Here is a 26601-nt window from a genome sequence, read left to right as displayed (position 1 = left end):
TGTCACATGACGAACTTTAAAGGAGAAGGAAAGGCTAATAAAGAGTTAATCTCAAGCTGCAGGCATACCTTCAGTATTGAAGTATACCTTCAAATAGTGCCCTTAAGTCTCCTTCACCTGTTCAGAAGATCAAAAGCCAAACAGGAAAAAAAAAAATGCTGAGCAGGGTAGAAGAAGATTCCCATAATGCATTGCTCCTTCCCAGACTTGGCGACTTGTTACTGTAGGCGGTGCTTGCGCACACAGCAGGAGCATCTGGTTGCCATGGCGATGCAGCGACTGAGAACTGCAGGTGGGGGGAGTGGGGGGGGGCAGGTGCGGGGAGCGGCGGAGGGTTTGTAGCAGCAGCGGGGGGTGGGGTTGTGGCAGCATGGCAGGAGTGGGGAGCAGCATGTCAGGAGCGGGGGGTGTTTGTGTCAGCATGGCAGGAGCGGGGAGCAGCACGGCAGGGAAGGGGGGTGGGTGAGTTGGGGTGGGGGGGGCCACCAATATTTATTATTTTTTATTTATATACCGTCAAATACCGTGATACCGATATAATTTTGAAAAATACCGTGATATAAATTTTTGGTCATACCGCCCAGCTCTATGTTGTATGGCAGATACGAGTAGCTGGCGAGCGGCGACGGGGGGGGGGTTTGCTGCCGGATGATCTGTGACATGCTGTGGGGGGAGGGGTTTGTGGCAGGTGAGCGGTGAACGGGGGAGGGGTTGCGGGAGAAGATGGCGGCGCTGTTCAATGAAACAAGTATGTAGGTTCTAGTATGTGTATCTCTGTAAATCTTTCATTATGCAAGCCAGAAATATAGCATTTTTACACAGCAATAGTAGTACTATTTAATAGTGTGCTTAATAGATTTTGACTTCCCTTGTCCTTTAAAGATGAAAAGTTCAGTTACTAAAAATTGCTTTAATAGGAGTTTTCTAATTTAAATTAAAAAAAGGCAAACTCGAACAGATTAGGGGGCACATTTCAGTCAGTGCTGTGACCACTTCCTGTGGGAGACTGAAGCGACACTCCCATCTCACCCAGCCATTTCACTCTGGCTTCTGACTTGAGAGATGGTCTATGCAGCTAATGAGTTTTAGGAGGGAAAATGCTTTCAAAACATCTTTTTTTCTGCATCATTTGACATTTTGAGAGAGGATTATAACCGAATATGAACTCATGTCATAATAAATGCAACATTGTGTTTTTACACAAAATTATTTGTGGTGTGCACTGGCCTCAAAATTTGTGTGTGCAAACAGCTTAAAGGAAACATTGGCCAGAGAATCGAGTTAGGGCAGGGACAGGAAGGTTCAAAATACACAGCAATACACACAATAATTTCTCAGCACAGAGATATGATGTTTAACAAGCATTCCAAGAATTAATTTAATTTTGTTTGCTGGCTAAACATACAAAGTATACAGCAGTCCAATAACCAGGACCTTAATGTGTGTAAATATTTTTATATTATACACACACATATATATTATATATACACAAAATCAAAATATAGATGCACACCAGGTATTTTTAGTAAGAAAAAAAAAAAAAACAAGGTCTGAGATGGGGACTGAAACGTCGGCCTGTTTTCTTTTTAATGATGCTAATTAAAAGTTAGCATACATACATACAGTCATGGCCAAAATTGTTGGCACCCCAGAAATTTTTCCAGAAAATCAAGTATTTCTCACAGAAAAGTATTGCAGAAACACATGTTTTGCTATACACATTTATTCCCTATGTGTGTATTGGAACAGAACAAAAAAGGAAGGAAAAAAAGCAAATTGGACATAATGTCACACAAACCTCCAAAAATGGGCTGTACAAAATTATTGGCACCCATAACTTAATATTTTGGTTGCACACCCTTTGGAAAAAATAAATGCAATCAGTCGCTTCCTATAACTATCAATAAGCTTCTTACACCTCTCACCGGGAATTTTGGACCACTCTTCCTTTGCCAACTGCTCCAGGTCTCTCTTATTGGAAGGGCGCTTTTCCCAACAGCAATTTTAAGATCTCTCCACAGATGTTCAATGGGATTTAGATCTGGACTCATTGCTGGCCACTTTAGAACTCTCCAGCACTTTGTTGCCACCCATTTCTGGATGGTTTTTGATGTATGTTTGGGGTCATTGTCCTGCTGGAAGACCCAATATCTCGGACGCAAACCCAGCTTTCTGACACTGGGCTCTACAGTGCGACCCAAAATCCTTTGGTAATCCCCAGATTTCATGAAGCCTTGTACACATTCAAGGCACCCAGTGCCAGAGGCAGCAAAACAACCCCAAAATATCAGTGGACCTCCACCATACTTCACTGTAGGTACTGTGTTCTTTTCTTAGGCCTCATTCCGTTTTCGGTAAACAGTAGAATGATGTGCTTTATCTAAAAGCTCTATCTTTGTCTCATCTGCCCACAAGACGTTTTCCCAGAAGGATTGTGGCTTACTCAAGTACATTTTGGCAAACTGTAGTCTTGCTTTTTTATGTCAGCAGTGGGGTCCTCCTGGGTCTCCTGCCATAGCATTTCATTTCATTTAAATGTCGATGGATAGTTGGCGCCGACATTGATGCTCCCTGAGCCTGCAGGACAGCTTGAATTTCTTTGGAACTTGTTTGGAGACTGCTTAACCACTATCCGGACTATCCTGCGTTGCAACCTTTCATCAATTTTTTTTTATTCCATCCATGCCCAGGAAGATTAGCTACAGTGCCATGGGTTGCAAACTTCTTGATAATGTTGCACACTGTGGACAAAGGCAAATCTAGATCTCTGGAGATGGACTTGTAACCTTGAGATTATTGATATTTTTCCACAATTTTGGTTCTCAAGTCCTTAGACAGTTCTCTTCTCCTCTTTCTGTTGTCCATGCTTAGTGTGGCACACACAGACACACAATGTAAAGACTAAATGAACTTCTCTCCTTTTTCTCTGCTTTCAGGTGTGATTTTTATATTGCCCACACCTGTTACTTGCCCCAGGTGAGTTTAAAGGAGCATCACATGTTTGAAACTATCTTATTTATCCACAATTTTGAAAGGGTGCCAATTATTTTGTCCAGTCCATTTTTGGAGTTTTGTGTGACATTATGTCCAATTTGCTTTTTTTCCCTCCTTTTTTGCTCTGTTACAATACACACAAAGGGTATAAACATGTGTATAGCAAAACATGTGTTACTGCAATACTTTTCTGTGAGAAATAGTTGATTTTCTGGAAAAATTTCTGGGGTGCCAACAATTTTGGCCATGACTGACTGACTGTAAGTACACATACATACGCACTTATAGAGCACCCCAGGCCACACCTCCAGAGGCACAGCTGAGAGGATGGAAGCACCCCTTCTACCCAATCAATACATGCACACCAGCTATACTGTACATTGCAAGTACAGTAGTTAGAAGATAGAGCGTGTCTAGAGGAGCACCAAATATTAAGTCAGCCCTGACAATAAATCAAGTTCATTATACAATCTATACTAGAACAGAAACTGGTTCACAAACCATTTTAAAAATTAGTTATTCTAAAAGGTACTTTCATTGCAACAAACTGTACTCATTTCTTACCCCATCTTCCAATGGCTCAAAATATAACTCATCTCCTATTCGCGAGAGGGAGTGTACAGCTCGCCCAAGTGCTGTGAGAAAGAATTGGCACAGAATTGAATGAGATTATGATTTTGTTTACATCTACAGAAATAACTTATAAAACATATTATTTACCTTTGATATTGGTTCCAGTAATTACACACTTTACACCTTCTCCCATAATAGTGTTGAATGACAATGCAGCTCATTAACTGAAAACCAAAAAGTTGGAACAAACTGAAAATTAATATTAAGGAAACATTCACCCTGATTTTACCAGTTAAGTATACTTTCTTTCTCTTTACATTTCTAAAAATTTTGACATATGTGGTCTGCTACAAGGACTTAATTCTTTGCACTTTTTTGTTAATTCTTATCATCAAGGGGCATAAGTAGACACATTCTACATGTTTATATAAGTAATGTGGTTTTCTTTTATCAGCTCTAAAGATGCTAAATTGTTATACGCGCAACAATTAAAGCTCCCCTGTCACAATGCAATATGAATAAGGCAGTTACCATATATAAAATATTTTAAAAGTACATCGACTAATAACTTTAAAACATTTTTAACTATGTCTAAAATGTAGGCTTTTAAAAACTAATTAGTTAAATTTTTTTCTTTCACATAAAATCCATAATTCAAAGTACAGGCTTAATGAGGTGTTCCTCATGTATACAACATAATATCACCGTATAACTTATCATACAGCGTGGCAGTTTTCTACAACGTAAAGCAAAAACCTTTTTCCTCCATAGGTTAAACTAGAAAACCAGAATTTCTAGAATTTGTCACAACAGTAGATTTTTTTTTTTCAATTCTTTATTTATTTTGTTGTTTTTGATCTAGGGCACTTTTTTTTTTAATTGATGAATGGACTGAGGCAGACAAAACTCCCCCTCCTGTCTCAGGTTCCAATATTGATCTACTGAAACAGTGTACATTGAACTAGATGTGCAGTTAGTTTTTACCAACACTGCTTCATAGCAGTGGCAATTAAAGAAAGCCCAGTGTGATATTATACTACTTTATGAATTTAAGAATGCTAAGACATGCTGTTTCAACTTTTGGAATATAAATTGACTGCACATTGGTGTTACTAAACTTGACTTCCCAAACTATCCTGTGAGTACAATCTAAATGAAGGGGGGGCGCTTATTTTGGACATTGTATGGGTGAATATTCACTTAGGTGAATCAAAAGGAAAAGTGCTGCGTAACGCAGAGTAACTTTATTAATATTCGACGGGACAGCAGCCTAGAACCATTGAAAAACAGAGCATTCCCTGAAAACATGGAGTAGCCCACTTATAAACTGCATTTAGGGCATTAAGCAAAGATCTATTAAAACGGTTTTGTGAGTCCATAAGGAGTCAAAGAGGCATGATTTAAAAATGATATCATTGATACTGATGAGTACTTCTTCCTGCACTCTCGTGGTGGCATTCTCCTGCATTCCACCACAGGAAGAAGCGCATCCAATTCTTTCTTATGGGACTGTACTAATACAGACACATGTAATCTCCGAACGCAGGTAGATGCAGCATGTTGCAGGAAGGAACGCTCATCAGAACGAGCCCTTAATGAATCAATCTTTGATTGACATAATTATTTCAGGAAGCTGCTCCAAAGCATCAATCAACATTTTATCATACAAATCTAGACTATCCCTTTTTGGCTTACTCGGAAACTTTAGGCTGTAACCCCCCACAGAGCTGGGCTGATCCATACTGCAACAACCTAAACCAATAAGGGATTTGGCTGCTTAAAAGGCGCTAACAATAGGAAGTGAAAATGAACTTACCAGATAGTTCTGCACTAAACACTCACAAGGTGACTACACATGTAACAGCCATTGTGTACACTATGGTATATGTCCAACACTGGAACACGTGAATGTAATAGTAGCTGTGTCTACTCAGAAGCGCTCAAGAAAGGCTCTGGGTAGTGGGATTCCTGGGACATATTAATAATTACATTAACCTTTTCCTGTCCAGTGACCTGTGGGACAGGGAATACTCATGTTGCTGTTTGGTGCCATGGGTGACACCTAGAAAATTATGGATTTGTAAATACCAGTACCCAAATTTTAGAAATCACCTTCAGTACAATATTGTATATGACATCTATACACAACAAGGAACAGCTCATGCTGTAAATTATGAAATGTGGATTTTATAGTTTACGATGCCTTAGTTGTTTATTATTATCTTATGCCATTATCTTATGTCTAGACACAAAATTGATCCCATTGCATGTCAGAAAATGTTAACACTGTGACCACTGTCCTGCTTAATGATGGAGTAGCCCCCACAACCATTCTACAAATTAAGTATGGTGTCTCTAAGTTGTGTGGGTAATATACAAATGTTATATTTGTTTTGCATATATTGAGGCATACTGTAAAAACTAAAATCTTGGCTAAAAACCTTCTATAAAATCGCTGGGTCACTCAAACACATTTATATTAGGCAGAGTTCTCGATTAGTTGATAAATACCTACAGCAGTTCTGGTGGCAACATCATACTGTAGAACTCCTTTTCATCAAAAGGGTCTGGATATTTTGTTAAACAGAATTATGCACACTGCAAAAGAACCTGTTTCAGGCTGCTTAAAAAAAATAAAAGTTGCTGCCTGGGGGAATGGCAATCTAACACGGCAAAGATCTCAAATACAGTAGAACCCCCAATTTACATCCCCTGATTTTAAGTTTTCCCGCTTTTTACACCGTTTTTTTGTGGTCCCACCAATTTTAATGCATTCCTATGGGCTCTATTCCCGGATTTTACATTTGTATTTCCCGCATTTTACACTGTTTTTATCATGCCTCTCCCTAGCAAATCGCTTAGTTTTAAGGTAAAAATACAGCTTACTTTAGGAACTAAAGTTTCCCCCATGTCTTGCGATCACAGGCACCATCTTAGGAAGGTCAGCATCACCACTATCGCCTCATATTTCATACTGCGCATGCGTACCTATACGGGAGCGTACAAAATACCGCGAGAGTTGCACAAGTATGGGGAACAGCTGTACAAGGTGCAGATTTTTAAAAGAGTACAGATTTTTGTTTCAGTGCTGTACAGTATTCTTTTCCGCATCTTATTAATTTATAGTGATATTCAAACTTTTAGTAAACACATGCATTAAATGCAAAATGTTTTACAGTACTGTAAAAAGTTGTTTCAGTACTTCTGCTAAAACCTGTGAAATAACTCAGTAAAGGAACTGTGTTGCAAATAAAAAAATATTCCTGTACTTATTTCCTTTAAATCATTGACATTTATGTGTCCTTAACACATTTCCCTGATTTTACATTTTCCCTGATTTAACATCTTTTTTTCATGGTCCCCTGAAAAACGTAAAATGGGGGTTCTACTGTAGTTTAAATAACGGGTTTAGGAAGAAAAGCATAAATATTGCACAACAGCATACTCAAAATCCAGATGATTGAGATCTGTGGCCCTAGATCAAATCTGCACAGTGAGCAAAGTTAATACATAAACCAATAAACATTAAGCCATTATTGCTACAACAAATTGGGTGGGGACGGGAAGTCTTATTTAGTAAAAATAAAGATATGTGTAAGTTGAAATACTCCCACAAGTGCATTATAAAACTATACTCTAAAATTCCCACAGACATTTGTGCTTCATAAACAGATACATGCCCAAAATAGAATTTCTTCAGCTAAAGCAGCTTGCAGAATTCATTAACCACCTGTTCCAGGCAATGTCACCTAAAGGACAGCCCAATGTTATTTATGAAAAGCCTACTCTATTTGAAGTTAGTTATGTAATCGGTGAACAGTCTCTTTTGAATCTTTAAATACGTGCTACTCCTGTTGTTCAAAGATCAATGTAACGCTGCAGTATCCCCTTAATCACTTAGGATAGCTTTTTCTCCTCTAACCCACAATCGCCTCCCTTAGGAATGGACTTTGGCTCCTGGCTAACTAAACATGCACAGTTGTACTCCACCCAGGTTACTAAATACACCCTCCAGTCTAGCAGTCAATGCAGATATGGTACTGCAGGTTATCATAGAAACTCTGCTCTAGCTGTACATTGGAGAAACATGTTTTCTTTCCTAACCTTCTCTCCTAAACTCAAAAGGAAAACTATACCCCCAAACAATGTAGGTCTCTATAAAAAATATATCGCATAAACAAGCTCATACGTAAAACCCTAATTCATCTAAATCAGGGATCCTAAAACTACAGCCCGCAGGCCTAATCCAGCCCCCAAGGTAATTTACCCAGCCCCAGCTGCAGGGAGCCGGCAAAGGGAGGATGGAGCAGGGAGCGGGAAGACACAGCAGGAAGCTGGAAGAGAGAGGGAGAGGACAGAGTGGAGGAGACAAAGTGGGGGAGCAGGGAGAGCGCAAGAGTGGGCCGTAGTTTGAGGACTATAGTCTGGCCCTTCAACAGTCTGAGGGACCATGAACTGGCCCCCTAGTAGTAAAAGGGCAATATATATATATTATATATATATATATATATTATATATAATATACAGTAGAACCCCCAATTTACATCCCCTGATTTTAAGTTTTCCCGCTTTTTACACCGTTTTTTTGTGGTCCCACCAATTTTAATGCATTCCTATGGGCTCTATTCCCGGATTTTACATTTGTATTTCCCGCATTTTACACTGTTTTTATCATGCCTCTCCCTAGCAAATCGCTTAGTTTTAAGGTAAAAATACAGCTTACTTTAGGAATTAAAGTTTCCCCCATGTCTTGCGATCACAGGCACCATCTTAGGAAGGTCAGCATCACCACTATCGCCTCATATTTCATACTGCGCATGCGTACCTATACGGGAGCGTACAAAATACCGCGAGAGTTGCACAAGTATGGGGAACAGCTGTACAAGGTGCAGATTTTTAAAAGAGTACAGATTTTTGTTTCAGTGTTGTACAGTATTCTTTTCCGCATCTTATTAATTTATAGTGATATTCAAACTTTTAGTAAACACATGCATTAAATGCAAAATGTTTTACAGTACTGTAAAAAGTTGTTTCAGTACTTCTGCTAAAACCTGTGAAATAACTCAGTAAAGGAATGGTGTTGCAAATAAAAAAATATTCCTGTACTTATTTCCTTTAAATCATTGACATTTATGTGTCCTTAACACATTTCCCTGATTTTACATTTTCCCTGATTTAACATCTTTTTTTCATGGTCCCCTGAAAAACGTAAAATGGGGGTTCTACTGTATATATATATATATATATATATATATATATATATATATATATATATATATATATATATATATATATATATATATATATATATATATATATATATATATATATATATATATATATATATATATATATATATATATAGACAAGCAGAGTACCGCACACAAAGGGACTTCATGAAAATAAAAAAAGTTTATTGGAAAAATCCGACGTTTCGAGCACCAAACTGTGCTCTTCCTCAGGGACAAACCAAAAGACACAATGCATACAAACCCCTTAAATACCCTAATGTGAAAAAATGGCGCCAAAAAGTGCAGGTCATCACCATAGTAACCCAAGTACACAAATAGCATGTAACAGTACATAAATAAAAATCACAAGTGTAGAAACAAACAGGCATAATTGCATATATATCTAGCTACTGGATGAAAGCAAAACAGAATGAAACAAATGAAATATGTGTAGCCGATGTACGTAGTAAAAGTATCTAATTACACAAGAAACAGTGTTGCAAAAAAGTGAACTAAAACAGCTCCCAACAGAAGCAAGTACAGCCTACCATTTAGAAATCACCGGAGAAATAGAATAGTTAGTGTCATACCAGGAGGCGGTGGGGGAATCCATCGTCCATGGCAGAGAGAGATCGCTGCTAAGCATAAGAGTTACTGCCGCCCGACACACTATCATTGTCATAGTAATATGTGACGTCATCATATGGAGTCAGACATAGCGCCGTTGCTATGGCAGCGGCTGAAGCAGAGCCGATTGGAAAAACTATCAGGCCATAGCTGGGGGGCATGCGCAAGTCATTAGGCACATCACAAATGCAAAGGAATAAAGGGTATGAGATAAAAAAGAGTAAAGGGTATAGGATAAAAAAAGAAAAATAGCGGGTAAAAAAAGAAGAAACGTAACAGTAGTGCGAGGGATCAATAGATTAATGCTTAAATAGAACAACAGTCACAGAAGGGGAAAGGCTAAAACAAAAAACAAAAAGCAAAAAATGTGCCAGTACAAAAGTTAGAGTTCTACACAGTTTTGTCGCACGCCATGTATAAGGCGTAAATGCGAGGCCCGTGTAATTAGATCACCTCTGTCGCCAGTAAGATATGCCACTAGGACACTGCTCATACCTAGATCGGTATAGCGAATTCGCACCGCTATGGGTGCTTAACAATTACACCACTGCGGGTGCTGAACAGTATTATTTAAGAGGGCTAGTAGCTGCACCGCACCAAGTGCTGCTCCATGCCAGCTTTTTAGAAACCGTTCTTGGTAGCACTGTGTGCCAAAATGAGTGCTGATTCAACAACACTGTTGTGGGCAAAACTGGTTAAAGAATTGGCACATGATGCCTATACCAGTATAAGCCTTAATAGGAGGTATCAGAGCGGGCAGTGAGTGTAGAACAAAGAGGCACTATATGTGACTGTGTACACGCCAGGGTAAACTACCAAAATGTGAGTGCTACAATGACAGAGAATAAGGGATATTTCGCCGTCAGTGCTTCAATCGTAACGACCCATCTCCATTAGACTATAGATGGTGGGCATATGGCTAGAAACGTATCATGCTAGACTTGCAGGATCATACAATGAGGTAAATAGGAATAGAAATAAAAAATAAAAATAAAAATAAAAATAAAAGGAAAAAGAAGAAAAGTAAGCAGAACAAAAGACACCAGATATAGTGAAAGATGCTACAAATACCGTAAAGGTGAAGGGCTAAGTAATGTAGGGACAGCAAACAATATAGAAGACATACAGTGACAGTGAAAGTAAAATAAACTGATATTCCGTAGATGGTGTACATAAAATCAACGCTGTACTGAGTTCAGGAGAAAGACAAAATTATATAGGTTATAGAACAAAATCACACCAAGGCTTAGATATCTATATAAACTGGAGCACAACACTAAAGTCAGCCAGTAGTCAGGGTTCTAAAATAGAGTCACACACGGCATAACTGGCGCCGGGAGGTAAACAAGGATCGAAAAATTGAGAAAAATGAACTCCTGACAAATAAAGACAATACAAAGAAATTACTGGTTGCATATGTGTCAAAGATCACAGTCAAATGAAAATGGAGAGTGGGAGTACTTCATTCAGTCCACGTGGATTGACAGTGTCCAGTTTGAAGATCCATCTGGATTCCAACTTAAGCAGTTCCAAATCTCGGTTACCTCCCCTCCTAGGGACCGGAACGTGGTCTATCAGCATATGTCTGAATTGAGGAAGAGAATGTTTAGCAGTCACAAAATGTTTAGCTACAGGTTGATCAGCACTCCCAGAGGAAAGACCTGCTCGGATCGCACACCGATGATTGTTCATTCTGTCTCTGTATGCTGTAGCAGCTTTTCCAACGTATGCAAGGCCACAGGGGCACCATGCCATGTATACCACATAGTTGCTAGTACAAGTCAATCTGTGGCGGATTTTAAAGGTTCGACCAGTGTGTGGATGTCTGAAGGTGGTTCCCTGGACCATCCCATTGCAAGTCTGACAGCCAGTGCATTTAAAGCACCCTGGTTTGTGTAATGAGCCTAGCCAAGTGGTAGGTTTTGTTGGGGGTTTCAGGTCCTTGACCATCAGCATATCGCCCAAATTTTTTGCTCTCCTATAGCCCATGAGGGGTTTCTTAATTCCTGCAAAGGGTAGTGAAACATCCGACGTAACAATGTCCCATCTATTAAGGAGAGACTGTTGTAGGTTTCTGCTTTCTACAGAAAAGGTGTTAGTGAAAATCAATGGGGGCTGTGTGTCCCGAGATCTGGTCTTAGGGGTTAATAGGTCATCCTGGGTAAACTTCAGTGCTTTGGTTTTCTGTTCCAATATCAATTTTAAGCTATAACCCCGTTGTGCAAATCTATCGGCCATCTGGTTGACTTGAGCAACTGCTTTGTTGTGATCAGAGTTATTTCTGATTACCCGAAGGAATTGAGAGAACAAGACCCCCCTAGAGGTAGAACTAGGGTGATGAGACTGTGCGTGTAGGATGGTGTTGCGATCCGTGGGCTTACGAAAAAGTGTGGTGCCTAAGTGATCACCAATTTTGAAAATCTCTAAGTCGAGGAAATGAATAGAGTTGTCATTCCACTCTGCTGTAAATCTTACTGGGCTGGGTAAGTCATTCAAATAGTTAACAAAGTCAGACAAGTCAGAATCAGTGCCCTGCCAAATCATAAAGCAGTCATCTATGTAGCGTTTATAGAATAATATGGACGTTCCTATTCTGGGGTAAATGTATGTGAGCTCGTAGTGATGCATAAACAGATTGGCAAATGACGGGGCAACATTAGACCCCATGGCGGTGCCTGAGGTCTGTAGGTAAAACCTGTTCTCAAACAAAAAGTAATTATGTGTCAGCACAAAATCAAGAAGGGCACATAAAAATTCAGTGGGAGGATTGGAGTGGCCAGAGTTGGTGAGTGATGATCGGATCACTTCTATCCCAGCCTTATGAGGGATAATCGTATACAAGCTGGACACATCCATAGAGACTAGTGTACAGTCATGAGGAATGGACAGAGTACGTAACAAGGAGATCAAATGAGTGCTGTCCTGTATGTAGGAATCCATGGATTTCACTAAAGGCTGTAAAAAGTGATCCAAATAAACAGCTACAGGTTGGCACAGAGAGTCTGTGGCCGAAATAATCGGTCTGCCCGGGGGTTTGTCCAAAGATTTATGAATCTTGGGAATAGTATAGATAAATGGAATTCTGGGATTAGGACTGATCAAAAATTCATAGGTAGGCATATCTACCCAGCCACTGTCTAATCCTAGACGAAGTAATGACCCCAGCTCGTGGCCGTATTCAATAGTTGGATCTTTACTTAGATTGCTATAGGTAGTGGTGTCGGATAACTGCTGCAGGAGCTCAGTTCGATAGTATTGCTTGTCGAGCAAGACAATAGCCCCACCCTTATCAGCCCGGCGTATGATGAGATCATTATCTGACTTCAGCGTTTTAATGGCCCCCCATTCCTCTTTAGAGAGATTACTATATGTAGTACGTGATTTGTCAGGTACATTGCATATCATTTTGCAATCATTCATCAATAAACGAGAAAAGGTAGAGATGGAAGCTGGAGTGTTAGGGGGGATATAATTGCTTTTAGGCTTAAACAAAGTAATGGATGAGTTTTCAGAGTTTTTGAAATGATCCTTCAATTTTAGGGTACGTGTGAATTTAAATATATCTTGTGTGAGCTCAAAGGGGTCTGCATGGTGTGTAGGTACAAAAGACATACCCTTAGATAAAACAGACATCTCTTGTTTGGACATAATATGCTTAGATAAATTAAAGATCACCGTCTCTTGGTCGTCTGACCGTGGGGTTGTCTGGGGGGTTTTTGTCGAGTGCCCCCCCCTGCCCCTCCTTGGCCGTCTATTTCTGTGGCCTTTCTTGGTCCCTGGGACCTTGTGGAAACCCCTAAAAAAGAGGGAGTACTGGATTCAGTAGAGGTGGTCAGATCAGAGTCAGAAGAGTGTCCAGAACTATCTATAGTGTTCAGTGTATGAGGCTTCTTATTGAACCTGGTTCTAACCCTTGGTCTCTGCTTGCGATCAGTCAAGCCCAACAGCCACCCATATACACGTCGGTCCTGATAATCTCTCTTAACAGTGTTGAGCTTGCTCTCTTTGAAGTTAATTAAATCTTCCCGATGTTTCTTTATGTTATCGTCAAGTTTTTTTAGCCAGTCTATTGATTTGTCTTGTTTAAGAGTGTGCAGAGAAAGATTTTCTGTGGAGGCAATGTCAGTTTTAACTGGTAGTAAGTCTTTCCCCACCTGTTCTATTCCATTTATCTATACTATTCCCAAGATTCATAAATCTTTGGACAAACCCCCGGGCAGACCGATTATTTCGGCCACAGACTCTCTGTGCCAACCTGTAGCTGTTTATTTGGATCACTTTTTACAGCCTTTAGTGAAATCCATGGATTCCTACATACAGGACAGCACTCATTTGATCTCCTTGTTACGTACTCTGTCCATTCCTCATGACTGTACACTAGTCTCTATGGATGTGTCCAGCTTGTATACGATTATCCCTCATAAGGCTGGGATAGAAGTGATCCGATCATCACTCACCAACTCTGGCCACTCCAATCCTCCCACTGAATTTTTATGTGCCCTTCTTGATTTTGTGCTGACACATAATTACTTTTTGTTTGAGAACAGGTTTTACCTACAGACCTCAGGCACCGCCATGGGGTCTAATGTTGCCCCGTCATTTGCCAATCTGTTTATGCATCACTACGAGCTCACATACATTTACCCCAGAATAGGAACGTCCATATTATTCTATAAACGCTACATAGATGACTGCTTTATGATTTGGCAGGGCACTGATTCTGACTTGTCTGACTTTGTTAACTATTTGAATGACTTACCCAGCCCAGTAAGATTTACAGCAGAGTGGAATGACAACTCTATTCATTTCCTCGACTTAGAGATTTTCAAAATTGGTGATCACTTAGGCACCACACTTTTTCGTAAGCCCACGGATCGCAACACCATCCTACACGCACAGTCTCATCACCCTAGTTCTACCTCTAGGGGGGTCTTGTTCTCTCAATTCCTTCGGGTAATCAGAAATAACTCTGATCACAACAAAGCAGTTGCTCAAGTCAACCAGATGGCCGATAGATTTGCACAACGGGGTTATAGCTTAAAATTGATATTGGAACAGAAAACCAAAGCACTGAAGTTTACCCAGGATGACCTATTAACCCCTAAGACCAGATCTCGGGACACACAGCCCCCATTGATTTTCACTAACACCTTTTCTGTAGAAAGCAGAAACCTACAACAGTCTCTCCTTAATAGATGGGACATTGTTACGTCGGATGTTTCACTACCCTTTGCAGGAATTAAGAAACCCCTCATGGGCTATAGGAGAGCAAAAAATTTGGGCGATATGCTGATGGTCAAGGACCTGAAACCCCCAACAAAACCTACCACTTGGCTAGGCTCATTACACAAACCAGGGTGCTTTAAATGCACTGGCTGTCAGACTTGCAATGGGATGGTCCAGGGAACCACCTTCAGACATCCACACACTGGTCGAACCTTTAAAATCCGCCACAGATTGACTTGTACTAGCAACTATGTGGTATACATGGCATGGTGCCCCTGTGGCCTTGCATACGTTGGAAAAGCTGCTACAGCATACAGAGACAGAATGAACAATCATCGGTGTGCGATCCGAGCAGGTCTTTCCTCTGGGAGTGCTGATCAACCTGTAGCTAAACATTTTGTGACTGCTAAACATTCTCTTCCTCAATTCAGACATATGCTGATAGACCACGTTCCGGTCCCTAGGAGGGGAGGTAACCGAGATTTGGAACTGCTTAAGTTGGAATCCAGATGGATCTTCAAACTGGACACTGTCAATCCACGTGGACTGAATGAAGTACTCCCACTCTCCATTTTCATTTGACTGTGATCTTTGACACATATGCAACCAGTAATTTCTTTGTATTGTCTTTATTTGTCAGGAGTTCATTTTTCTCAATTTTTCGATCCTTGTTTACCTCCCGGCGCCAGTTATGCCGTGTGTGACTCTATTTTAGAACCCTGACTACTGGCTGACTTTAGTGTTGTGCTCCAGTTTATATAGATATCTAAGCCTTGGTGTGATTTTGTTCTATAACCTATATAATTTTGTCTTTCTCCTGAACTCAGTACAGCGTTGATTTTATGTACACCATCTACGGAATATCAGTTTATTTTACTTTCACTGTCACTGTATGTCTTCTATATTGTTTGCTGTCCCTACATTACTTAGCCCTTCACCTTTACGGTATTTGTAGCATCTTTCACTATATCTGGTGTCTTTTGTTCTGCTTACTTTTCTTCTTTTTCCTTTTATTTTTATTTTTATTTTTATTTTTTATTTCTATTCCTATTTACCTCATTGTATGATCCTGCAAGTCTAGCATGATACGTTTCTAGCCATATGCCCACCATCTATAGTCTAATGGAGATGGGTCGTTACGATTGAAGCACTGACGGCGAAATATCCCTTATTCTCTGTCATTGTAGCACTCACATTTTGGTAGTTTACCCTGGCGTGTACACAGTCACATATAGTGCCTCTTTGTTCTACACTCACTGCCCGCTCTGATACCTCCTATTAAGGCTTATACTGGTATAGGCATCATGTGCCAATTCTTTAACCAGTTTTGCCCACAACAGTGTTGTTGAATCAGCACTCATTTTGGCACACAGTGCTACCAAGAACGGTTTCTAAAAAGCTGGCATGGAGCAGCACTTGGTGCGGTGCAGCTACTAGCCCTCTTAAATAATACTGTTCAGCACCCGCAGTGGTGTAATTGTTAAGCACCCATAGCGGTGCGAATTCGCTATACCGATCTAGGTATGAGCAGTGTCCTAGTGGCATATCTTACTGGCGACAGAGGTGATCTAATTACACGGGCCTCGCATTTACGCCTTATACATGGCGTGCGACAAAACTGTGTAGAACTCTAACTTTTGTACTGGCACATTTTTTGCTTTTTGTTTTTTGTTTTAGCCTTTCCCCTTCTGTGACTGTTGTTCTATTTAAGCATTAATCTATTGATCCCTCGCACTACTGTTACGTTTCTTCTTTTTTTACCCGCTATTTTTCTTTTTTTATCCTATACCCTTTACTCTTTTTTATCTCATACCCTTTATTCCTTTGCATTTGTGATGTGCCTAATGACTTGCGCATGCCCCCCAGCTATGGCCTGATAGTTTTTCCAATCGGCTCTGCTTCAGCCGCTGCCATAGCAACGGCGCTATGTCTGACTCCATATGATGACGTCACATATTACTATGACAATGATAGTGTGTCGGGCGGCAGTAACTCTTATGCTTAGCAGCGATCTCTCTCTGCCATGGACGATGGATTCCCCCACCGCCTCCTGGTATGACACTAACTATTCTATTTCTCCGGTGATTTCTAAATGGTAGGCTGTACTTGCTTCTGTTGGGAGCTGTTTTAGTTCACTTTTTTGCAACACTGTTTCTTGTGTAATTAGATACTTTTACTACGTACATCGGCTACACATATTTCATTTGTTTCATTCTGTTTTGCTTTCATCCAGTAGCTAGATATATATGCAATTATGCCTGTTTGTTTCTACACTTGTGATTTTTATTTATGTACTGTTACATGCTATTTGTGTACTTGGGTTACTATGGTGATGACCTGCACTTTTTGGCGCCATTTTTTCACATTAGGGTATTTAAGGGGTTTGTATGCATTGTGTCTTTTGGTTTGTCCCTGAGGAAGAGCACAGTTTGGTGCTCGAAACGTCGGATTTTTCCAATAAACTTTTTTTATTTTCATGAAGTCCCTTTGTGTGCGGTACTCTGCTTGTCTATTGAACTGTTTGACCAGCACCGAGGGCAGATGTTTTTCACTCAGAGGGTGTGCTCCTCTCTGTTCTTGTATATATATATATATATATATATATATATATTGCCCTTTTACTTCCTTTCCATTGATCCACCATTTAGTGATGGGCTGTGTGCTCCCCCAGAGATCACATGATATATATATATATATACATATCCAAAAAAGACCAGCAACACCGAGTTATATTCCAAAAACAATCAATTGTGTATTAAAAACGCATGAACAGCCAACGTTATGTTTCGGTCCCCATCGGGACCTTTCTCAAGGCATGAGAAATTTCTAAATCATTTACCTTGCACCCGAGCTAAGAGCTGAAGCAGAGTGCCACCCTGGGTTCGATATAGATATATATATATATATATATATACAGTCCAGAGAGGGAATATGGCCACCAGGTGAAAGCTGCTATTTGTTTGTGTGGTTTGGGTGGAGCTGTGCCCAACTTATATACATGGCAGGAAGATGTAGGGTTTACATTCCTTTAACCTTTTTAGTGCCACAGGACGTAGAATCTACGTCCTGGGTACTAAAGGACCTAAGTGCCACAGAACGTAGATTCTACGTCCTGGGGCACTTCCGGGTTTGGGAGCGGAGAAGCGGCTTTTCAAGCCGCTCCTTCGCTCCCCGCTCGTTCCCCAGCCTCCAGACAATAGTCAGAGGTGGGGAACGAGTGGCCCCTGGGGTGCGATCGCCCAGGGGCCACATAAGAAAAGGCAGGCACGTGAAATCCATTCCTGGATTTCACGATCGCCTTCTGCCTTTCTCTGCTCCCTTCCTGCTGGCCCCCCTCCTTCCTGCTGCTGATACTCACTGCCGGACTCGTGCTGCGTGTGTCTCCCTGCAGATCAACGATCTCCTACACAGGTAAGTGGCAAAAACACACATACACACACATAATACACTAATAATACACTAATACACACTTAGGGGCCGATTTACTTACCCACGAACGGGTCGAATGGAGTCCGATTGCGTTTTTTTCGTAATGATCGGTACTTTGCGATTTTTTCGTATGTTTTGCGATTTTTTCGGATTCTTTACGAATTTTTCGGATCCAATACGATTTTTGCGTAAAAACGCGAGTTTTCCTATCCATTACGAAAGTTGCGTAAAAAGTTGCGCATTTTGCGTAGCGTTAAAACTTACGCGAAAAGTTGCGCATTTTTCATAGCGTTAAGTTTTAACGCTACGAAAAATGCGCAACTTTTCGCGTAAGTTTTAACGCTACGAAAAATGCGCAACTTTTTACGCAACTTTCGTAATGGATATGAAAAACTCGCGTTTTTACGCAAAAATCGTATTGGTAACGAAAAATTCGTACAGAATCCGAAAAAATCGCAAAACATACGAAAAAATCGCAAAGTAATCGCAAAATGTTCGTTTTCAAGTCGGGACTTTTCCAATTCGGGTCGGATTCGTGGGTTAGTAAATCAGCCCCTTATACTCACATTTACACACAAACACATACATTTTAGGGGAGTTGGGAGATTTCAAACATTCACAACACTTACACTTACACACACTTACTTGCATACATGCACACAAAACACATTTTACCTAATGTACACACACACTTACACACTTATGTAATTTTGTAAAATTTTTTTTTTCTAATCGCATCGTTTTTATTCCTGCCTGAAAAAAATGTTTTATTGCCATTGCGGATAGTGTATTCGCTAACCGCACTGCGCAATATCTTTTGTGTATTATTTTGGTGTTTCTACTACATTTTCTGTGATTTTGGTGGATTTTAGGGTATTTTACTGCATGTTTAGCCATTTTATAGCATTTTCAGTTATGCATAGTTCTTGTTCGCTTGATTTTCAGAAATGTCACAAAAACCGTTCTGTTTAGCATAGCTTTGTAGTTTGTAGTAGAAAGTTTTATTTACCCATTTTTGTTTTGTCAGAATGTGTACTTTCGGAAAATATATGGTTTTCTAGGGTCTCCTTACTGTTAGGTGGTCGTATGGCACATAATACACATACCGGGTGCAAAAACTGCATGAGCCGAAGCATCTTATGTGAAAATTCATATGCACTATTTTTACTTGGGTGCCCCTGTACCCCACATAGTTTGGTAAATCTATGCATATAGGGCATCAAACTGTTCAGTAGACCCCTGGCGTTCATATTTAGAATGTTTTATGTTGATACGGTACAAAATGTGGGGGTACATAATGGGGTAAAATGCAAGCTTTGTGACAATTTTCAGAAATGTCAAAAAAATCGTTCTGTTTAGCATAGCTTTGTAGTTTGGTAGTTTGCAGTAGAAAGATGTATTTACCCATTTTTGTTTTTGTCAGATTGTGTACTTTTGGAAAATGTATAGTTTTCTAGGGTCTCCTTACTGTTAGGGGGTCTTATGCCGCATAATGCACATGCCGGTAGCTTATATTGCAGTGTATACACTATGTATGCACTAACTTCCTTTTGGGGTCTCTAAATGCCAGATACATCGGTGATCCTATGCACAATGGGCATCAAACTGTTCAGCGGACCCTTGGCTTTCATATTTAGGGTGTGTTCTTTTGGTACCTAATGTTATGTGGGAGATAAGGTGCTTGAAAGTGGAAGATTTGATGTGATTTTTAGGTATTTCATCAAAACTGGCAATTTTGGGAAAGAATTGCGACTCAGTAGTTTGGAGTAGAAAGACATGGGTACCAATTTTGAATTCGTCCGAATGTGTACTTTCCAAAAATATATGATTTTGGGGGGTCAATGTATTTTTTTGTGTTTTTACCCCACAGAAAATGCAGTAAATGTGTTGAATTTTCAGTAGCTAAAGAGATCTCCTGGGCAATTTGTATGCACTAACTTCCTTATGGGGTCTCTAAATGCCAGATACATTGGTGATCCTATGCACAATGGGCATCAAACTGTTCAGCGGACCCTTGGCTTTCATATTTAGGGTGTGTTCTTTTGGTACCTAATGTTATGTGGGAGATAAGGTGCTTGAAAGTGGAAGATTTGATGTGATTTTTAGGTATTTCATCAAAACTGGCAATTTTGGGAAAGAATTGCGACTCAGTAGTTTGGAGTAGAAAGACATGGGTACCAATTTTGAATTCGTCCGAATGTGTACTTTCCAAAAATATATGATTTTGGGGGGTCAATGTATTTTTTTGTGTTTTTACCCCACAGAAAATGCAGTAAATGTGTTGAATTTTCAGTAGCTAAAGAGATCTCCTGGGCAATTTGTATGTACTAACTTCCTTTTGGGGTCTCTAAATTCCAGATACATCGGTGATCCTATGCACAATGGGCATCAAACTGTTCAGTGGACCCCTGGCTTTCATATTTAGGGTGTGTTTTCTTTGTACCTAATGTTATATGGGAGATAAGGTGCTTGAAAATGGAAGATTTGAGGTGATTTTTTAGAATTTTCATAATTTTTTATAGAAAATGCTAAATTCAGTAAAGCATTGCCGTTTGGTACTTAGGAGTTGGAAGACATAGTTACCCATTTCGGATTCGTCAGAATGTGTAGTTTTCAAAAATGTATGGTTTCCTGGGGTAAACCTAATATTCCAGGATTTTTGGCTTTGGAATGTAAAGTATGCCGTATTCTGCTGTAATGCTTTTAAAATTTAGTAATTTACTGCTGGGAGTTTTTGATCTATAGAAGTCAGAAATCTCAATAAAACTATACATATCAGGTATTGGCACGTTCGGGAGACATGAGGCTTTCCAAATCAGTTGAATATTTGTCCATAAAATAAAATGTGTTTCTGGTATAAATCCTTATATCATGAAAAATAGCATTTTTTCTTTTTTTTTTTTGTATTTCAAGCTCTAAATCTTGTTCCAGAAGTGGAAATACACAAAAACTCAGGTAGATTTGGAAAGCTCAGGTTCTCCTGAAAAAAACAATATATAGTTTGCCTACCTAAACTTAACCCTGCCCCCAGTAAAAGCCCCTACATTGAGAGAGCACAGAATGTTTACAAAACGTCTGGCACTGGGGGGAACTGAAATGACGAATTCGGCTGGCACTTAAAGGGTTAAGCCTATTGAATTATTATAAGTAAAGAGTGAATTTACTGAGAGGCACTTTTATAATTAATACCTGTGCGGCTTTTTTTTTTTTTTGGTGAGTAAAACAAGGAAAGGAAGGTTTGTTTTAAAAGCTTATCAATCAAAATTATTTATCAAATAGATCTTTCACCTATTGATAAATACACTTCTAAAAATCCCATGAATGAAATGGAGTGTTTCTGTGACGAGATCTAATTTCACACTATGATAAATCTGCCCCTCAGTGTTACTATATATTGGACGTTTCATAGTTAATAGGGGTTAGGGAAAAAAAAAAAAAGTTGCTCAAGTCCAACCCCATCGAACAGCCCATGATGCACATTCAGCAGGGAAAAGAAGTATTGCACACATCAACATTTTTCACAGTAAATATATTTCAAAAGGGGCTATTGACATGAAATTTACACCAGATATTGGTAACAACCCAAGAAATCCACACATACAAAGAAATCAAAACAAATAAGTCTTTAAATTAAGTTATGTGTAATAAAGTGGAATGACACAGGGAATAAGTATTGAACACATGAAGAAGAGGCATGGAAAGCAAAGAAACCTGCTGACATTTGTCAGTATTTTGAAAGCAATCCTGCCCCCTATCAGTGCAAAATAATTTCAGCTGGCTTAGTCCTAATAAATGGTTTCTCATTACCAAGGTATCACACAAGAAGCATCTCATGATGGGTAATAGCAAAGAGCTCTCTCAAGACCTTTGCAACCTTATTGTTGCAATACATACTGATGGCATTAGTTATAGATGTATTTCTAAGCTTCTGAATGTTCCAGTGAGCACAGTTGGGGCCATAACCCGGAAGAGGAAAGAACATCATTTCACATTAAAAGGGCACGACCAGGTGTTCCTCCCAATATTTCTGACAGAGTAATCAAAAGAATAATCAGAAAAATTGTCCAAGAGCCAAGGATCACTCATGGAGAGCTTCAGAAACACCTTGTACAGTTGTTTAAAAAAAACAATAAGTAATGCACTCAACCAACATGGCCTCTTTGCAGGCTCAACGCGCAAGACACCACTGCTAAAGAAAAAACATGTTGAAGCTTGGTCAGATGAAAAAATGACACTGCACATCACATCATTTCAAATGAAAGGTGGGCATGTCCTGACAGAGACCTGAGATGATCTATAGGGAGCTCCAATAAAGGGGCCATTTTTGACAGTGTTCAATTTAGCCAAAAGTGAAATCAGCACCATATATTATTCATAATTGCCTACAAAATTGGGGTTTTTTCAATGTTTCCAATATGTCTCCTTTAAGCTGAAAGTATTTATCAGAAAGGGAAAGGTCTATAAAAACACTGCACTGAGTTCTCTCAAAAGAAACAGGATTTGTTGTCTTTGTTTTCCTGTGCCAGAGACATGCAGCTCTCTCCCCCTCCCTCAAGAATGCTAAGAACTCACTTCCCCCCCCCCCTCTTAGAAATGTGTGATCTGAGCCAATCAGTAGGAAACTTCCTCATCGTCTTACAAACTGAGCATGTACAATGGTCTCGGTCCAGGAGTGAGGAATTATGGGAACTTTCTTTTCAAAGCTTAGATTTTTTTTTTCCTATGAGGTTTCTGATCATCTGAACAGGAGAAATATGGGGGGACTTAAAGGCACTATTGAGAAAACTGAAGGTATGCCTGCAGCTTGAAATTAACTATTAGCCTTTCCTTCTCATTTAAAGGGAAACGAAAGGTAAAATCACTTGGGGGTGCCAAAATGTTAGGCACCCCAAGTGACTTTAACCGCTTACCTCGTACCCCGGGCTGGTGCCCCTGTTAGGAGAAAATAGCACCAGCCCGGGGCACCTGGAGCGGATCGTTTCCTTATTCCGGCTTCCGTTTCTGGAATGCCAGCGGTGGGCGAATGCGCAGTAGAGTGAAAAGCCGACTTTAAAGTTTAAGTTCGGCTTTTCACTCTACTGCGCATGCACGCGCAGCGAATCAGGCAGAGGCAAGCGCCGGCAGCTACCCCGGGCTGGTGCTGTTCCCTCCTCACAGGGGCACCAGCCCGGGGTAAAATGTAGGTGGTCAAAGTCACTTGGGGGTGCCTAACATTTTGGCACCCCCAAGTGACTTTGACTTTCTTTTTCCTTTAAGCCCATTTATTCAATTTCAATACACAGAGACATGTAACATCACAAAGTTTCTTCCCTATCTATGCACCTTACACTATATTACCTGTACATGGAATTGCAAATAAAAGCAGTAATTCTCTATCCCTTTCTATTGTCTGGGTCTTAAGCTGGCCATACACGTGGCAATCTGACGATGTTTCGTGCAACCATCGGTAAGGAGGTAGAAACAATAGGATTTCTACCTCCTTCTGCTCCTTCTGCTGATTCAGCGCTGAAGGGAGATTTTGGTCAGGCGCCTTCTATGGCGCCCAATCAAAATTTTCAAACTGGTCCGATCGGCGAGTCGGCCGATATCAGCAGCTTCCTGCGATATCGGTCGACTCGCCGACATACCATACACGCACCGAATATCGTACGAAACGAGGTTTCGTACGATATTATTGGTGCGTGTATGGCCACCTTTACTCTTAAAACAATGTTACAGGGTCAGGTCTCCTCTAGGTATTTTTATCCAGCTGCCTTGTATTATTGCTCCAAAATCAAAGCCAGGAGTGCAGAGAATGTAAGCAAGACAAATAAAGCTTTTTAGATATTACATTAACAAATCACTTTAAAACTACTGAAAGTTTGTAAATAAAGTATATTGGACAGTTAATTAGAATTGCATTACCTTTCTATAAGCAAAACAAGTTTTTGAAAGGAGAACCCCTTCAATCTTCATTTAGAGAACTTCCTCTTGCACTACAGCTTAAAAAAAAAAAATTAAAAAAATAGTCATAATGCGTATTTGAAAGTATTGTTACCAGTTCAGTAGAGACCCATAATATGCATTTCTATGGATTAATGCATTCGTGTAGGTCAAATTTTAACAACTAGCCAATTAAAATTGTTAAGCATTAATGCCTCTAAATGACGACTGCATGTACGTTCGTGCTGATCCAAAGGCATATTCAAGACAACTTATTTGGAGGTTTTTGGTCTTAAAGTAACGAGTTGTACCATCTTACGCTTTAGTCTAAACGTTCTCCTTTTCAGAAAAAGGATATACTATCAACTAATTTTAAAGGTCGGCCCCGCTCACATACCGCCCAATAGTCCCGCTTTTAGCTGGACAGGTCCGCTTCTCTTAACTCAGCCCTCAGTCCCGACTCGGTCTTAAACGGTTTCCAAAAGCCATTTATATATCTAGTTCCTGTGGCCGTGAGTGACGTCACAAACACGTGAAGACGTGGCGACGTCTCCAACACGTAACATTCAGCGCCTTCTTCAAATGCCTGTGTAAATAGATTATAGGTGGTTACTCGGGGATGCTATGGAGAGAATGGCTCATTAAAAGTAGTGTCACAGTGCGCTATTGAGTATTGGGTTGCGCTGGGTAGCATTATTTTTTTCTTGGGACAGAATTAAATGTAGGAGTTTATTCAGTTGCCTGAATACTGGGACACTTGATGTTCAGTGGAGGCTGTGGATCTATTCTATGTAAGGTGTGTGCCCTTAATTTTAGGGGGTTGTTGGAGCCTGCTTATATGTGGAGTGCTTGTATTTTTTGGGGTAAGGGTGCTGATGAGTTTTGGGGGTGTGCATTTTTTTGAAGGGTGGTTATTGATTTTTTTTTTCCAGCTGGGTTGACGTGTTGCACAATTTTAAACTATGGGGAAGAGTTTTGGAGTGTGCTTATGTTTTTGGCATGTTAGATAATTTTGGGGGAGGTTTTGTGTATGTAACCCCTTTTTGGCTAAAAAGCACTTTAAATGCCAGGCTATGGTTAGAGCATGGGGCACATTGGGACTCTATTTCAAAGGGGTGGCCTTCGCTAAGTGGAAGGCAAAATATACGAAAAAGTCGCAAAATGTTCGTTTCCAATCCGAATTTTTCCCATTCGAATTCGTGGATTAGTAAATCAGCCCCCTAGAGTGTGCTATGACAGAGTCTAGTCCTGAGACTAACTTTACCTCGTTCACGGGGCCCTGTCCCCGACTTTACTTCAAAGAATATGGCTTACTGGGGCCTATGTCTGCACCCAGGCTCAATGGAGCTGTTGTTGGGAAGCAGACAGGCAGCCACACCTCCTTGCTAGACATTATATGAGGCTGCAAGGAGTGTGGACAACCATATGGGCCAATAAAGTATAGGCATAACTATAAACTGTTACAAAGGCTTCCAGTAACAAGGGATCTATGTGAAGAGGTAGGGATATCACTCCATAGGGCATTTAACCCTATGGGTCCCTACATTTGCTTAAAATTTCGGTTGTGCTTTTTTTTTTTACCCAGAATATTGAGGGGAGATTGTGTTAGTAATATGGGTGGCATAAGTATTTAGATGTGCTAGTGGGGGAGGTACAGTGTGTGGTGAGATTACATGAGCTGTGGTAGGTTTATGTCTGTGGGGGTATTTGACTCTAGAGCAGTGTGTAGGGAAACTAGACCTACCTATGATGTGAGTGGGCTGTGGCAGCAGGTGAGGTCTGTAGTTATAAATGGGGGGGTGGAGGTGTGTAAGTAAGACATTATTTATGTATCTTAGGTATGTGTATGCCTTGCAGTGTATGTGTCCCTAGTTGTATAACTTGTATACCTGACTGTGGGAAAGTGAGGCACCTCTAGGTATGTTTGTGTCTTTGGGGTTAGGACAATGAGGGGGGTAGACCTTCTATTTGTCAGGAATGGGGGGGATAGGTTGGGTCAGTCTGTGTGTGCCTCCAAGGTATGGTTTTGATTGTGGGTACTGTGAGAGATACAAGCAGTAAGAGCACTGTTTGGTGTATTTTCCACCATTGTTAAAGGTGAGATACAGGTAGCACCAGGGAAAATGCCTGGTTTAGCAGCAGCTAATGCTGTATTCATGCAAGCAGAGTAAAAAAAAAAGCCGGATAGGTGAGTCCTGGAGTAAATGGAGGGTTAATAGAATAGGTCCTCCATTCCATACTCCAATTTAGCATTTTGATTTGGCCAGCTGTAAGAAGCTGCCCGATTAGGCTGCAGGTGAGCAACACATAAAAGAGCTGTGGGATTACACGGCAAGGGGGGTGATAGGTGACTGGTGATTAAGGTTGGGGGACTCAGAGGGGTTCACTCTCAGATCAGGGCACAGGGCAGGAAGGTTGCCTGCCTGTGTTAGGAACTACCAGAGGAGCTGAGGGTGCCACCTGCAACTGCAAGGAGCAGAGGGAGCAGTAACCAAGTAAGGAGTCACAGAGAAATGTATCTCAGAGCAGGGCACAGGACAGGAAGGTTGCCTGACTGTATGAGGAACTCCCAGAGGGGCTGGGGGTGCTGCCTGCCACT

The 26601-nt window shown here is 40.4% G+C and overlaps 1 protein-coding gene across 3 annotated transcripts in view; it reads right to left on the bottom strand.

The window, feature by feature from the left end:
* The window catches only part of rad9a (RAD9 checkpoint clamp component A), a 72837-nt gene extending 48244 nt beyond the window's left edge, over positions 1–24593 (bottom strand). Inside the window, exons 1-4 of one of the 3 annotated variants that reach the window (XM_018095339.2) lie at positions 24400–24592; positions 23985–24061; positions 3715–3791; positions 3559–3629 (exon numbers count right to left, since the gene is read on the bottom strand). In XM_018095339.2, coding sequence (XP_017950828.1) covers positions 3559–3629; positions 3715–3760 — 117 coding nt within the window. In that variant the 5' untranslated portion in view covers positions 3761–3791; positions 23985–24061; positions 24400–24592. Of the gene's footprint in view, positions 1–3558; positions 3630–3714; positions 3792–23984; positions 24062–24399 lie in introns of all 3 variants that reach the window. The other 2 variants (NM_001005810.1, XM_018095342.2) reach the window with 2 other exon arrangements.
* Positions 24594–26601: the final 2008 nt, after the last annotated feature.

This window comes from Xenopus tropicalis, chromosome 7 (assembly GCF_000004195.4).
Source record: "Xenopus tropicalis strain Nigerian chromosome 7, UCB_Xtro_10.0, whole genome shotgun sequence".
Classification (NCBI taxonomy): Eukaryota; Metazoa; Chordata; class Amphibia; order Anura; family Pipidae; genus Xenopus; species Xenopus tropicalis.
This window is presented reverse-complemented; position numbering and strand designations above follow the sequence as displayed.